The sequence below is a fragment of the Macaca fascicularis genome, chromosome 11 (assembly GCF_037993035.2).
Source record: "Macaca fascicularis isolate 582-1 chromosome 11, T2T-MFA8v1.1".
Lineage (NCBI taxonomy): Eukaryota > Metazoa > Chordata > Mammalia > Primates > Cercopithecidae > Macaca > Macaca fascicularis.
In genome coordinates this window covers 138820997-138837085 of record NC_088385.1, presented here as the reverse complement: position 1 = coordinate 138837085, position 16089 = coordinate 138820997, and the positions used below count along the sequence as shown (strand labels likewise).

Here is a 16089-nt window from a genome sequence, read left to right as displayed (position 1 = left end):
AGCAGGGGCTGCATACAGGCTGGGCAGCTGCAGGGCTGAAGACATGCACCTTTATATAGAAAGGCTGCGGAGCTTTGCTGTAAAGCTTAGAAAACCAGCCGTGCATCCAAACAATACCATTGCAGAACCAATGGAATTTAAACTACAAGGAATAAATAGACATGGCTGAAAAAAGTCGCTGAGAGGGAAGACAGACACAGTCCTGCTGAGTGTCAAAGAGAAACACAGAAGAAAGGTGACCCGAACCAAGAGACTGCGGCCCTCAAGCAGAAGCACCAATGCATGGGACAGGAAAGGTGCTCGAGGCACAACAGAAAAGAGCTTCCCGGAAATGAGAACTGAATCTTTGACTGAAAGGTGTACAATATAGTCCCTGAAAAATGGGAAATCAAGTTAATAAAATTTAAGGGCAAAGCGAGACTTCCTCAGATGTTGGGTCAGAAAGAGCATCCGCCTCCCAGGGCGGGGTAGGGAAGACAGGGCTGGCCTCGCCCTTTCCATAGCAACGTTCAGTTCCACTTCTGAATCCCAGGCAAGCAACTCGGTGCATCATTCCCTGCAAATTGCTATTTATGTTACAAGGCAGCCGAGAAAGATGTTCAAGCATGAAAAAACTCAGAGAGCAGCACAGGAGCAATGAATGCAAACCAACCAATGAACAAACCCAAATAAGCAGTCATGACCCACCCAGCTGCCCTGGGCCACCCTGCCGAGCCGTGGAAAACAGTATCAGATGCCAGTTCCCAGAGACCTGAGAGGCCCACAGCATTACTTAAAGAGTTTTATACCCAGACAAGCTGTCCTGTTCACATAAAGGTCAAACGCAGGCATTTTTCAAGAGGCAGAAATTCATGAACTACAGCCCTTGTAAAAATGTGCTTGTTTATGAAATTCAAATGACCAAGAAAAGATGAATTGAATAAATAACTCAAAAGGAGAAGCTGTGGGGAAAAAACAAATCCAGTCAACCATAAAAATAAAATTAAGCAACTGGGGGCCAGGCACGGTGGCTCATGCCTGTAATCCCAGCACTTTGGGAGGCCAAGGTGGGCAGATCACGAGGTCAGAAGATCAAGATCATCCTGGCTAGCACAGTGAAACCCCGTCTCTAATAAAAATACAAGAAATTAGCTGGGCATGGTGCTGGGAGCCTGTAGTCCCAGCTGCTTGGGAGGCTGAAGCAGAAGAATGGCGTGAACCCAGGAGGCGGAGCTTGCAGTGAGCCGAGATCGTGCCACTGCACTCCAGCCTGGGCGAGAGAGCAAGACTCTGTCTCAAAAAAAAAAAAAAAAAAAAAAGCAACTGGGAAATAACAGAATGCAAATACTATTTATAAACTCTCATAATTTAAAAATATTTCTATAAAGGAATCAAAGTCAAAGTCATATATATAGTATATTAACTGTCCTACTCACTCTTCAATATATTTCTGTATCAGCATATTCAAATCAATCTTACATTTTAAATGGTTACACAACTAAGCAGCTCTCATATCCCCGTGGTGACAATGCAGCAATGCATACGGCACAATGTTTCAGAAGGCAACTGCTCAGTCACTGGTAATACTTTGAACAAATGCATATACTCTTTGAACTAGCTGTTTATTTTCTAAGATTTTTATCTTGCATATAGGATTATACCGTGTTAGTGCTTAAAAGCAATAAGTAATTGGCAGGCCACAGTGGCTCATGCCTGTAATCCCAGCACTTTGGGAGGCCAAGGTGGGTGGATCACTTAAGCCCAGGAGTTTAAGATCAGCCTGGGCAACATGGCAAGACCCTCTAGAAAATTCATCTAAAAAATCAGCCAGGTGTGGTGGCACATGCCTGTGGTCCCAGCTGCTCAGGAGGCTGAGGTGGGAGGATAGCTTGAGCCTGGGAGATTGAGGTTGCAGTGAGCCAAGATCCCGCTACTGCACTCCTGCCTAGGCGATAGAATGAGACTCTGTCTCAAAAAAAAAACACACCAAAAAAACACAAAGAGTGTTCATTACAGTACTGGAAAAGCAGAAATAATTGGAAATCATAAATAATCAAATTATCAATTAATGGAGGGCTGTTTCATAATAAATCTATATGACAGGATACTAAGCAGCTGCTACAGCGAGGAGAGAGAAATCTACATGCACTGTTACACAAAGATGTTCGATAGATATTAAATGCAAAGAAAAAGTTGAAAAATTCTAACAAAAATCAGGAAAAATACACAGCTTTATAAAACATCTACAATGACAACCTCTCAATGGTCTCCTGACCTTTTTTCAGAACTGAATTCTTTAGGCATAAAGGAAACTTTCATCCGAAGTTCCACAGTTACTTCACTTTTAGATTGCAGGCTCTTCTGTTTAAGTAAAATTAAGTTTATTCTCACTTTAACGTAAGTATTTCTAGAGACACAGCCAACATTTTAATTGATATTCGTGCATAAAGATGATCTTTGTGTTCCACAGATAACAAGCTTCTTTCTTTCCTTTTTATTTAGCACGATTACCTCAGTCTTTTCCACTTTGCTAATGATGTTCACTAATGGCTATTTCTGGATGGTGGAATCTTGGGTAATATTTTTGCTTTCTTTCTTCTTCTCTTGACATACAATAAAATCATTTTTAAAAACGGGTTTGGAAAGTAAGAACTTCAAGGTCATGATTTGCAGGAAAAATATACCATAAACAGCAAAGACACATTTAAAAAACCGGGACCAAGCTAGAAAATATCTATAGTAGCCACGTGCAATGGTTTAATTTCACTGCAGATATTTATAAAATAAATATTAAGAAAAACTGAGTTGGCATTTTATTTAAAAAACCATAGGCTATCACAGTGGGCAGTATTTCACTATTACTGCCGCCTGCATAATTAATTTTATTATTTATACTCTTCTGTAAGGATTTATAGGTAAATAGCAGGAGACAACTAAGTAATGAAAAATAAAGGGCATGAAAAGTGGTTCATTGTCAGGCTAATTAACACATGAAATAAATTGTTAGTTTTACACATCCATATTTAATGAGCTTGTAGAAAAATCATTTTATATACATATATATATGTAAAATTCTGCTGGACTTTAAGGAAAAAAATAGATGCTTTTCTTTCCAGGCTGCCAAAATGTAGGAAAATCTCTATCGGTAGGAAGTAAGTAAGAAAGAATGACTGAGTGTATCCTAAGGTAATTATTAAATACCAGGCCACATGAAAGCCAGAAAAGCTTAGTGACCCAACAGCCCCCGCGAGACACAGCAGTACTGGGCATGCCAGTCTTCACGGGGAAAAGGATGTTACAGGGACCGCTTCCGCCTAAACAAAATACACTGAGCAGATGAAACACCTCAAAATTATAAAAGCATGTATTATTAAAATACAGAATTGTAAGGAATTAATTCAGGATACTAGTTTAGTCTCAAAATAAGCACCACGTCAATCTGCATGTTTTGAGGCAACGAGTCACGCTGAAAAAATTCAAGCAGCACGAACGGGCAGGTGAGACTGCGACCTCATCCTTCCAGTTCCCCTCTCTGTGCTGGCCACCGGTCCTTCTTACCTGTCCTTTTAGGTGCTGATACAGAAGCACGTACAGACACTTCCCTCCCCTTCTGACGTGAACAGACTGCCTTGTGCTGCCCTCCTCTTGAGTCACCTCGTCTTCATCCTCAGGAAGAGGCATTCCGGCGGGCAGCCCTGCAATACTCGGGTCCTGGCTCACCCCCAGAGCCCTGCAGCCCGCCTCGAGAGCGCACCAGAGGGACTCCATTAGTCCTCCACTGAGGACGTGGGTCGTCTCAGGCTTTTGCTACTACTAAAATCGTACTATGATGAATATCTAGTGGCTATGTTCGCTATGTTGAACAAAGCCATGTTCACCCACACATTAGTAAATGAGAGTAGACATCCTGGGTTGGAGGCATGTGTGTTTTAGACTGATTGCCCGCTGGCCCTCCACATGTACCACATCGCTGGTACAAATCTACACCCCCACCAAGAATAAACGTCTGTCACCTTTTCTCTCTCTGCTTAAGTGACAGCTGAAAAATGGCACGTCATTGTAGGTTTCCTCTGCATTTATTTAATCTCTATTATTAAGGTACCCAAACTCGCATATACAAAATAACATTCTAACAGCCTAGAAATCTTCGTCTTCTCCTAAGTCTTAGACCTGCAGAGTGTTCTGTGTGCCTGTGAGCGCGCTCCTTTCTACTGTAATACGAAGCCTCCCATCCTAACACACTCGCTGCAGCTGAGCTGAACCAAAGCGCTGGAGTGGTGGTCACTACGGATTTCAGGCTCTGCAGTCAACAGACACAATGTCTGTGAGAGGCAGTGAGGGTGAGCCTGTAAAACCGTACGGGCATTTTTACCTCTGTGATTTATTCACACTGCAGATCATGCTTCTACTGGACTATCAGACTTTTTTCCTATTTGATTGTAAAAGCTGTTTAGACATACAGGCTTTTTTTTTCCCCTCAAATTTTTTTTAATTAGTTGAACATAACTGCTGACTGAAAATAGATGATTCTTCATTCTGCTGAAGCATCCTTACTTTCCTAAGAATTTCCACAACTGGCATTTACATCTGGAAGTGACTCTGATATGGGTAAAAGTGAGGCTTTAATGTGATGTTTTCCAAATAGCTCTTCGTGTCTTAGAACATCCCTTCCTGTTAGCTTGGTGTTTCCTTTTCTCCGTCCCTATTTTTATTTGGATCTGTTTCTGGGGACTCATTCATCCCTTCCCACTGCAGGGCCTGTGGATTTCTGTGCTGGTGCCGCCTTGTGTGAGACACACGCAGAAGCTTCCTGGCTAGAATGACAGCTCCATCTTGCTGGGTTGGCCGGTGCCATGACAAACACCAGGGTAGAAGGGGCGTCTCTTCAGAAGCCTGGGCCTTTTTGCTTTTAACATTAGAGTCTTTCTCTTATTTTTTCCAGTTAAACTTACTGTAATTACATGTTTGATGAAAATTTATGTAACCGTAAAACTTGAGAGATGAGAATGATCATTTCTGTGAAAATGAAGCTGAATACTTTGAGAAGATGGACAAAAAGTCACCTGCTTTAAGAAGCCATAGTGCAACTTGAAGAGGGAGAAGTAACCATCAAGTCCTTGAACTACTGTAAGTCCAGCATCACTTTACAGAAATCCAGACTGGAGGTCAGGGCTCTGCTGGCTGGGTGCAGCTCACATGAGGACCACAGGACGCCAAGACCAAGGGAACAGCAATAGACGAGCTGAGGCCCAGCAGATGTTCACGGTTTGGGTCCACACACAGCATGTGCAGACCTGTTTTAACCACCTATTTTGCTTAAAGCGCCAACTACAAGGCTCGAGAGACCTTCGGTGGCAGCATACACTTTATGATCACGTGGACCCTCCATCATTTGTTTCTCAAACTCTCCCTGGGGCTCACAGGAGCAATGGGAAACCTCCCAAACGTTCCAGAATTAACTGGTGTCCCATTCAGAATACGATAGAGTGCTTCTGCTATTTAAATTAATACCCTAATGGTACAAATGGGAAAACTGAGGCCCAGAGAAGCAAAGCAAAGGGCTCAGCGTCATCCAGCCACAGCAAAGCCCAACTGCAAAGGCCGTCCTGGGAAAGCGCGCAAATCTTCTGTCGCGGGCGCGCAGGAATGATGCACAGCCCATGGCTACGACGGCTCTCTTCGCTAGGGGAGGTTGTGGGGACTTGATTTTTCAGCTTTTTTGTCATTTCCAAGTTTCCCTTGTCCCCCAAACCCAAATACTTGTCACTGCTTCCAGCCAGCAAAGCCTCCCGCCAGCTCTCTGGGGAGTCCGAGTGCCTGTGGCCACGCGGTTCCACTGCTGCCTCCCGCTTTTGTGACTGTGTGGCAACAGCTCGCTGCTAAGGTTATGGTATGAGCGTCACCTTCACGGACAGCTGCTTCCGGCCTGACCTGTCTGTCTCTCGGAGCAGGCCCCCCGCACTGCCCCACCCCGCCCCCATGCGCCATGCCAGCTGAGGTGGTATCTGCGGCTGCGGCAGCAGCTTCGTCATGTTTGAATGCCTGCTCCTCAGCATACACGTGTGTGTACACGTGCGCACGGAGAGAGAGCTGGTTCATCTCACGTGTCAGTTGGATCCAAGGTACCTGTGCAGGTGATTTCTCCCAGGAAGCACCAGGTACTTTTGGAACTTCTGCTCTTCACTTTTCTGAAGTTACTTGGTGAATGTTCCTGGGATCCCCGTGGCCCCTTGGATCGAGGTGTAGGGAGCACACTGGCCAGTAAGACAGTCCCAGCCTTTGCCTCACGGACCTCCAGGTCCACAGGGCATTCACACATGCACAAGCACACACGACTGTGTAACTCAAAACCGTAACAGGCTCTACAACAGAAGTGTGGTAACACAACAACGGGGCCCCAGCTTATAAGCGGGGAGTGCGGGCCAGGGTGGCTGCCTCTCTGACCTCCTAGTCACTCTCTGTTTGATCATAAGTCCTCTTCTCATTTCCCCTGCACACTCATTTTAAAGTCCTCTTGGGTTAGATCATGGCTAGCCAAGACACTCATTCTTGTCTTCGTAAGAACCCAAAGTCTGTAACTTTGTTATTCTAAGTTGTGGGGAAAAACAGGAATCCAGTGTGTGGGCCCTGTCCTATGTACGAGCCACACCCAGCCCAACATCAGCCTTCAAGTCCTCGAGGGCGGCAGGAGCCAGCGATGAACACGCTCTCTGTGCCAGGGGCCACCTGGCGTCCACCGTGGCAGAGGCTCTGAGCTTCCCCAGCCTCTGCTGCAGGTGTCACTGTCACCTGAGCTGTCGGGTCTCAGTGCCACATGGTGGGCACTCACCTAGGACAGGAGCAAAGTTCCCGAATGGTGGTGGCAAAGCCACGCACAGGGCGCTGAGCTGCTCCCATGTGTGTGTTTAGTGTCTTATTTGTATCTAGGAGGTAAGTCATCTGGAGACCATGCCCTGGAGGACGAAGCTGCAAGAGGAGTGGAGGGGCAGGTGCCAGGATCGAGGCCTGGGAGGGCTACTGCACTGTGGCAGGAAGACAAGCCCAAACACACATTCTGCACACCTCAGGGCCCACTCTTGCCTGTCCCCCTACCTCACCAAGCCTGTGACCCCAGGGCGAGGTCCTCTGTGCCCGTCACGAGGAGACTGTATGGACTGCTGTTTCCTTCTGGGCTGTCAGACGCTGTGACAGGCCTCTTCCTCTCTCCAAGAATACGGCTGCAGTCTGTGAGCCCCCGAGAAACACAGTGAAGAAATCCCCCGAGAACACGGAGCCGCGCCCACCTCCAGCCTCGGCTCCACTGCTCAGAGGCGAGGCGAAAGCCCTGCTCCTGTGACCCTTTGAGCACTGGGGCAGTGCAGGAGGGGTCGCTGCCTGGATCTCAGGATGCATGCTGTGCTTTATGATCGTGAAATTTCCTCCCACAAACGACAAACTGCCGCTCCCTGCAAAGCTGGACTGAAAATCCTAAGACCCTCAATGTGAAAGGCACCTTATAGGCCTGCCAGTCCACCCCTGGCTCCACAGGTCAGGAATGGGAGGAGGAGATGGCAGAGACACACACAAGAAAGTTCTCGCAGGGCAGGGTGAGGAGCTCCTGACGATATGCACCTTCCCAGTAAGTCCCAGGATGTTTCAAGTCTACGGCCAAAACGTCCTTTGTCTCGTCTTTGGTGTCCACAGTTGGCAGTGGTTTGAAACGTGGGTCACAGGGCTCTGCTTTCATCGTGGGGCATGAGTCTCTGCAGGCTTTAAACCACGCCTCCTCCCTCACACACAATTCCTCTGTTCTCGGGAAAAGTAACTGGGTGCTGTGGAAGCTGACGTGCTTGACGGACACTAGCCCCACCCCTTTCCAGACCCCACGGGGCCCCAGGTTTGCCCCAGCTGTGAATCTCCCAAAATGTTATCAGTAATGTTAGTAATTTTCCAGATAGCTTTCTCTCCAGTATCCTACTATTTCCCCAAGTGCAAAGCCCACAGTTTAAGTCCTCTTCTGAAAATTACTTTAATGCCTCTGACGGTTGTGCCTTCTCTGTAGAAAGCTGGCTGTTTAAGAAACAAACCCATGCATGCCCAGAGCATGGAAAATCACACATTAGAGATACAGGAATAACAGGCTGTATACGAAACCCCGTGGGGCAGCACTTCTGTGAACGCACTGGGTACATCAGGGGGAGACGAGGAGCAAGCTGAGAGCAGCCAAGGGCAGCACAACCCACAGACCTGCTTCTCAAGCTCTCCTGAGCAGGGCTGGGTGGGCCCAAGACAGAAAGGGGCCCCTCAAACCTTCCTCTGTGCTGGCTGAAGCAGGAATTTCAAAACAGCCCACCAACTTCATACACTGCATTCACAAAGCCCAACTTCATACACTGCATTCACAAAGCCCAACTTCATACACTGCATTCACAAAGGCTCGCCAGACACAGCCCGTGAGTAAGGTCTTTCCTTCAAGCAGCTCAGAAGCCTGAGAAGGAACTTCGGGAGATCTGTACAGGCCTGGGCTTGCCACAAACTCAGGTCAAGGCACAGGCTGCTCTTGTCCTCACTGTCACGGCGTTTCAAACACTACAGTTATTCTATGAACTTTGTATTTTACTTTGTTTCTTAAGTATAATGGCCACATGGCTGGGCGCAGTGGCTCAGCTTGTAATCCCAGCATTTTGGGAGGCTGAGGTGGGCGGATCACCTAAGGTCAGGAGTTTGAGACCAGCCTGGCCAACATGGTGAAACCCCGTCTCTACTAAAAATACAAAAATTAGCAGGGCGTAGTCACGAGCGTCTGTGATCCCAGCTACTTGGGAGGCTGAGGCAGGTGACTTGCTTGAACCCAGGAGGTAGAGGTTGCAGCGAGCCGAGATTGCACCACCGCACTCCAGCCTGGGTGACGGGGTGAGACTCCCATCTCAAAAAAAAAAAAAAAAAAAAAAAAAAAAAAAGTAAAATAGCAACGCATACCCAAAAACATTAGGAAAATGAAAAAAGTATGCAGAGAAAAAAAATCAACCAAATGCCAATCTGAGAGGTAGCTCTGAGCCTCACAGTATTTTTTGTACAGCTCTCTTCAGTTTATTATTTTAAGCATAGTTGAGATCCCACGGCATTAATACTTTTGGAAACTAACTACATATAATGAATGTAAAAATATTATCTTGAACTTTAGCACAACGGAACTCAACCCAAAAACTATGACCAGTGTTCCCTCTATTTGAACTGCATTTGTAAATAAATGCTGTTACCAATGACTGATTACAAACCAATAACCACAGAGTAGTCAGTCCATGAATTACAGGTAGTTCCCTAATTATGACAAACCTGGGTAAAGCAATGACTGCTGTCTCCACCTGCAACTGCCAACAACCCGCCACACAGGACCCCAAATTCCGCAACAACTTCACTGAAAACCCAGGAAGGTGAAGACGAGGTCATGAGGGACTTCCACCCACGAAACTTCAACAGCACACAGAAGCACGAGGCAGGCAGAACAAGATACTCAAAGGGTAGCAGAGGAAGACGGCGGGCAGGGAGGCGTGTGTGAGTGAGGCACCCTGGAACCTCTGCAGATTCTGCAGCAGCCGCACAGCCCGGGCTTGCATGGTGCTGGAGGACCCTACTACTGCCACACCACAGCCACTCATCCCATAAGGCTGAGCGCCTGAGTACAGGTTTATACTGATTTCTGCTGGGTTTTACAGTGATTTAGAGCCAAAGTTCTAGCTCTTGGCTCTTCTTGGAAACTGGATGAGGACACCTCCCCCACCTTCTGAGCCTCCAGATCCAAGATGGGTGGGACTGTGGTGGTGGCCCTGAGTGCTCATCGAGGAAGCTCTAGGCACTGTGCTAAGGGCTCTGACCCATATGGCTGATGCAGGAGCGTGTGTCTAAAACCCACAGACCCTAACATCAGACACACATGCTTTCCCCAGCCTCCAGGCACCCAGCCGCCTTACTCTCACATGTGCGTGTCCACTGCTCTCGCTGTGTTGAGGGGAGATAATGTTTCAAAACAACTCTACTGTACTGAGGGGAGGAGAGGGCGCCCCCTGCTGGAGCACTTGCAGCTGGGAGGATGGGGTGGGGTGCCGTCAGTGCCCAGGGTGGTGGTAGTCGGGGGCCTGAACAGAGTAAGTTTGGGGTTCCTGCAGAGGCTGTCATGGTTCATCAGTGGTCTTGGGAGCCAACAGCAGGTGGGGAGAAACCAAGGTGTGTGGGCTCTGGTCGCCCTGCGGTGAACCCTTGGGAATGTGCCCAGCCTTCTGACCCAGACAGCTCACAATGCCGCCCCAGCATGCCTCGGTTCAGATCACGTTCCCACTAGACCAGGGGATGCTGTGTGTCACAGAACGGCCACTATCAGCCAGCTCCACCATCCTGCCTGGCCCTGCGGGGTCTGCACATAGCTGTTCTTCTACTAGTGATTAACACGGCAAATAATCAAGGTCAGCCTGCCCTGAATTTGTAGTCCTCTCCTCTGCAACAGCTTCAGGGATCTAGTGGACGTGCACAGACAATGCATGTGGCTCAAGCAAACTCAACGACAGGCTTGGAAAAAGGAAAGGAGGAAGCAGAGGGATAGTCCCTCAGTGGGCAGGCATCCCGGGCAGAGCATAGCACCCCATGATGCCAGGGCAGGAGCTTCACAGGCTGCCAAGTGGGGCTCAGGACTTAAAGGTGTGCGGCCGTCTATCCAAAAATCCATGCAGTGAAGCAGTGAGGACTGGGCGTTAGGAGAGATCTACAGAGCACCTCAGCTAGCTGGCTGCCTACACCATTCAACACGCACCTCTGTAGCAGTAGAGCTGATCTTTGATTTGAATATTCAATAAAATTAGATATGACTTGATTTAATCATTTAAAGACAATCTCAGCTTTAAAAGTTTTTTGGGGGGACACATGCAGAGAGTTCACTCAAATAACTAATTTTTTAAAGTCTAAAAACGTTTAGTATATGCCAGTGCTAAAAGGGAAGAGCGAAGAACACAGCTGTGATGTTTACAAAATATTGTATCAAATAAAGAGGAGCTCATGTTTTAACAATTCATCTCTGGCTGAACTGAAGAATATAAGCTTTACAAATGGAGTCAGGGCACCAGATGTGCCTGGGAAGCAGATTCAGCAGGTGGTTCCTCGGCTCTGCTAAAGCTTCCTCATTCCATATTTAACCTCTGAATAAAACAATTACAAAAAGACCTGACGCTGGAACCAAGGCCAAACACTTTCAAATGATCTCCTGCATGGACCTTCAAGACTTACCTTCGATTAATACCATAAAATAATTGCAATCAGCAAGAAAAAGAAATGTAATTCCTTTACATATGCATATAATATGCTGCCTTACACTGTAAGGCTTTTTTTTGGAGACAGGGTACTGCTCTATCACCCAGGCTGGAGTGCGGCAGTGCAATCACAGCTCCCTGCGGCCTTGACCTCCTGGGGCCAAGCCATCCTCTCATGTCAGCCTCCCAAGCAGATCAGACCACCATGCCCAGCTACTTTTTTTATTTGTTGTTGAGATGGGGTTTTAGTATGTTGTCCAGGCTGGTCTCAAACTCCTGTGCTTAAGTGATCCTCCCACCTCAGCCTCCCAAAGTGTTGGGATTATAGGCACCAGCCACCATGTCTGGCCTGCCGTGAGCCTTTTTAAAGAAGCAACTGTGTTAGACAACACTATGTGTCTCCCATTCTCCCTGTTCTTAACAGCATTTGACTTTGTTTAGGGCAGCAATATGTTTAACGGAGGCCCCACTGCCCAGCCTCTGCTGCAGGTGGGGAGACCACGTGACACCACGCTAGCCACTGAGAGGTAAGGGAAGCCACTAGGTATGGTTTGGGGGGAGATATTTAAAGAAGGCAGAGCCAGGGCCAGGAGCAGCGACTTGCGCCTGTAATCCTAGCACTTTTGGAGGCCAAGGCAGGAGAATTGCTTAAGCCCAGGAGCTCGAGACCAGCCTGGGCAACACAGTGAGATCCCATCCCTATCAAAAAATCAAAATCAGCCCAGAGTTATAGTGCCTGTAGTCCCACCTAATAGGGAGAGTGAGGTGGGAAGATCGTTTGAGTCTGGGAGGTAAGGATGCAGTGAACCATGCTTGCATCCCTGCACTCCAGCCCGGGCAACAGAGTGAAACCCTGTCTCAAAAAAAAAAAAGAAAGAGGAGGCAGCCAACTACCTTTGCCAGTCCTTCCTGGAATGCAGAGCTAATGCTGGAACAGGGCAGCATCTTGCTGACACGGGGCCAAGCAAGGCCTCATGGCACTCTCCCTCGGGGCCCACGCTGGCTCTGGGCTGCCTGCTTCCAAACTTGCTACACTGAGGACAGAACACCTGGGGTTTAGAGCCCTGCAGCTGGCTCTGTCACAGGCAGCTGAACACAGGTCAGGATACACACAGTGAGTACTCACAGTCTGCCGTGTACTCCACCTGGGAGGGCTGCACAGGCACACCGTCTGCGTTGTGTGGGGTGGGAGTGGAGCTGTCAGCCTGCGCCTTACGAACAAGCGCTGCGAGGGGATGATCTGGGTCCACCACCTTCAAGGGCTGAAAACAGAGAAGACACAGCCTTAGCGTTCAGTATTCGGAACCACACGGAACTCTTCTGCTACACAACGCTCACCTCTAGGACACAGTGTACATGCCTCAGAAAAAACACACACACGCATGCACCCATGTAGGTCCTAACTAGTTGTGGCCAAATGCCCCAGCTGGCTGTCTCAGAGGAACTGAGTAAACACAGGGTTTCAATTTCCAAAATAACTATCAAGAAAAGGACAGATGAACAACTAAGTCCAGTTTGACACCAATTAAACCCCATGCAAAACTTCAAACTGTTTTTCCTTATAGGAGTTTCTGATTTTTAATCACCAACAGCTTTTCCAGTCCAATCAATCAGCAATCATTCCCACAAAAGGTCACCCACACTGCACAACTGCTGAAACTAGATGCTTAACTGCTGAAAACTAGACACTTAAATCTAGTAGACTCTAGTTTTTTCTGTCGCAAATGGCAGAGTGGTGTGAATTAACCACAAGATACTGCTGAGTGGTTTCATCACACAGATGAGAGGAGAATTAGAAGTGGAAACATTTATTTAAAAACAATCTATGATGGTAACAGAGGACTTGAAGATGCATACATTCTAATCACCTACAAAATCTAATCCTATGATGAAATCACAACTAAACAATTTTCTTTTTTTCTTTTTGAGACACAGTCTCACTCCGTCTCCCAGATTTGAGTGCAATAGTGTGATCTTGGCTCATTGCAACCTCCACCTCCCAGGTTCAAGCAATTCTCATGCCTCAGCCTCCTGAGTAGCTGGAATTACAAGTGCACCCACCATGCCTGGCTAATTTTCGTATTTTTAGTAGCGATGGGGTTTCGCCATGCTGGCCAGGCTGGTCTTGAACTCCTGACCTCAGGTCATCCACCCGCCTCAGCCTCCCAAAGTGCTGGGATTACATGTGTGAGCCACCGCACCCGGACAACAGAACAATTTCCAAGTCTTAACCAACACTCTACTTATTCTAAGTATCTCAGAGAGTAAAACTCTAATGAAATGATAAAATTATCATGAGCAAATGCTCATGAATTTTATAAGATAGATAGGTAAGAAACCAAAGAAGCAGATGCTTTGTCACCCAGCTAAAAACAAAAATGCAAATACACTTCAATGATGATAAAATAAGATACAACTGTAACACACAAGAATGACATGCTTCAAATTTTCCAAAATTACGTTAGCAGTTTTGTGGTGGCATAAAAAATATAGTTCAACAATGAGATAAAAACCTTCATCAGCTCTTCAAGGCGGTTACACTTCTTGGAGGCAAAGAGAGAGGGATGCAAGTAATTCCCATCTTCTTCATCATCATCATCTTCATTGTCAGAGCTGACTCCTGATTCTGAAATCAAAATCACATTTCAAGATTTTGGTGTTTGGTGAGAAAAAAAGTACAAAAATTATGCAAAAACTTAGAAGCAGCCAAAGGTAGAGCTTCTTGGTTATCTGTCCAAAAAACACTATTAGTAATTTTTCCCTAGAGTCACCCAAGTTGCTCAGACGAAGGCCAGCTAGAAAGGACTGCAACCTTTGGCCATTTGGTGACTCCTGCCAACACTGAACACCAGCTGGTCTGGGGCTCTGTATGCTTTCTTCTTTCTTTTTTTTTCTTTTTTAAAAAAGGGCAAAAATTGTACTAATTTATGAAAAGTAAAATAACAAACAGAAATAAACAACTACAACAAACCTGAAGATGAGATCTGCATTAAGATTTACACAACTGATTTGAAACTTATTTTAGCTGAAGAGAACAAAATTCAGTGGAAGGGCCAGGCACAGTGGCTCACGCCTATAATCCCAGCACTTTGGGAGGCTGAGGCGGACAGATCACCTGAGGTCAGGAGTTCGAGACCAGCCTGGCCAACATGGTGAAACCCTGTCTCCACTAAAAATACAAAAATTAGCTGGCCGTGGTGGCACGTGCCCACTATCCCAGCTACTCGGGAGGCTGAGGCATGAGAATTGCTTGAACCCAGGAGGCAGAGGTTGTAGTGAGCAAAGATCGCGCTCATGCCACTGCACTCCAACCTGGGCAAGAGTGAGACTCTGTCTCTAATTAAAAAAAAAAAAAAAAATTCAATGGAAGATATGTGTGTGTGTGTGTGTATATATATACACACATCTATGAACAGACTTGTCAAAATACCATCTTTATTCAAAATACAGCTAACTGGCTTTTGCAGTAAGAACTCTAAAAGAGAAACACTGTTATAAAAATAATAGCTTAAAATAGATAATCCAAGTAAAATTTTCACTTTTGTGGCCATGTATAGAGCTATACAGCCCTGAACACTATGGTACATGAATAATCCAAGAGAGGGTATAACTGTTTTCTCTCTGAAACGTTAAGTGGGTAAAATGAGGGCAAAAATTTCCCACCCAGATGATTATGTTCTGATAGCATCAATATTTAATTATATTTCATTTATCTATAAAATATTAACCAAGGATTTAATAAAGGTGCACCAGCAGGGGTAATGATCACGCCTTAGCTGCAGGATTTCAGACACATTCTAGAAATTCAAGTCTGGCTTTCAACCATGCATCTGTAAGAATGTACGTCTTCAAACTTTTCCCAGAACCACCCCCTGCCTGCCACCCCCACAACACAGGCCCAAAGTCCGGATGGAACAGATGCAGTGGGACCTACTTTTTTTCTCGTCACTTTTGTTTTCCGCCAGGATGGTGTAGCGTCCCTCTTTCATGGCTTTCTGGATGAACTTATAGTAGGGGTTGAGGTAGTGGTCGAAGCGCAGGAAGTCGAACTGGGAGTTCCGGGCCTGCTTGGCCTTCAGCATGATCTCAAACTGCGCTCCCTGCCTGCACACGAAGCTGGCCGTGCGCTCGATGATGGCGTGCATTTTAGCAGTTGGTGGCTACGGGAAAACACACATATTCACATTACCCATCTGTGCTCTTGTCCACCGGCCACATGATTTCATTAAAACAAAGAAATGACTCTAGCTTTACTGTCAATTTTAAGAGATACGAGACTTGAAGCTGGAAGAGCCAAGGCTGTTCAGACTCCTCATCTCCAAATCTCGTCAGGATTTTGCAGGGGAGAAAACTCGCCAGCTGAGGCAGGCCACTCCACGGTGGTACAGATCCATGGGAGGCAACCTCTTTTTGCACCAAGTCAACATTTTTCTATATATCAAGGGTCTTTAAGTTTGGTTCTATGATGGAATTCAGGGGGTTTGTGAATCCTTTGTGTATGCAAATTTTACATACGAACATTTTTCTAGGGAGAGGATACACATCCCATGGTTCTCAGTAATCAGAATCACCGCTCTTTCCTTTTTCTTAGCGGGGACTCGTTCTCACAGCTTGGAGGCTCCCTCTTAAAAAACAGCCCTCTCGACACCCAACAAAAGCCACAAGAGCACATACACCATGTCTTGTCTTCTGCTCCTGACCCCTTCTCCTCAGCCTCTGCACAGTTCCTGGCTCACTGCCATTCCCACTTAGAAGCAGTATCCCAAGCTGAAGACCACCTAGGTGTTGTCTGGCCAGAGCAGACGGGACGCTCCAGACACTCCAGGTGAGTTTC

At 46.7% G+C, this 16089-nt stretch overlaps 1 protein-coding gene across 7 annotated transcripts in view; it reads right to left on the bottom strand.

Moving 5' to 3' along the window:
- SFSWAP (splicing factor SWAP) overlaps positions 1-16089 on the bottom strand; it is a 94194-nt gene that overhangs the window by 63271 nt on the left and 14834 nt on the right. For all 7 annotated transcript variants that reach the window (XM_005572640.4, XM_005572641.4, XM_005572642.4 and 4 more), the window contains exons 5-7: positions 15190-15415; positions 13769-13881; positions 12382-12517 (exon numbers count right to left, since the gene is read on the bottom strand). In XM_005572640.4, coding sequence (XP_005572697.3) covers positions 12382-12517; positions 13769-13881; positions 15190-15415 — 475 coding nt within the window. The remainder of the gene's footprint in view (positions 1-12381; positions 12518-13768; positions 13882-15189; positions 15416-16089) is intronic.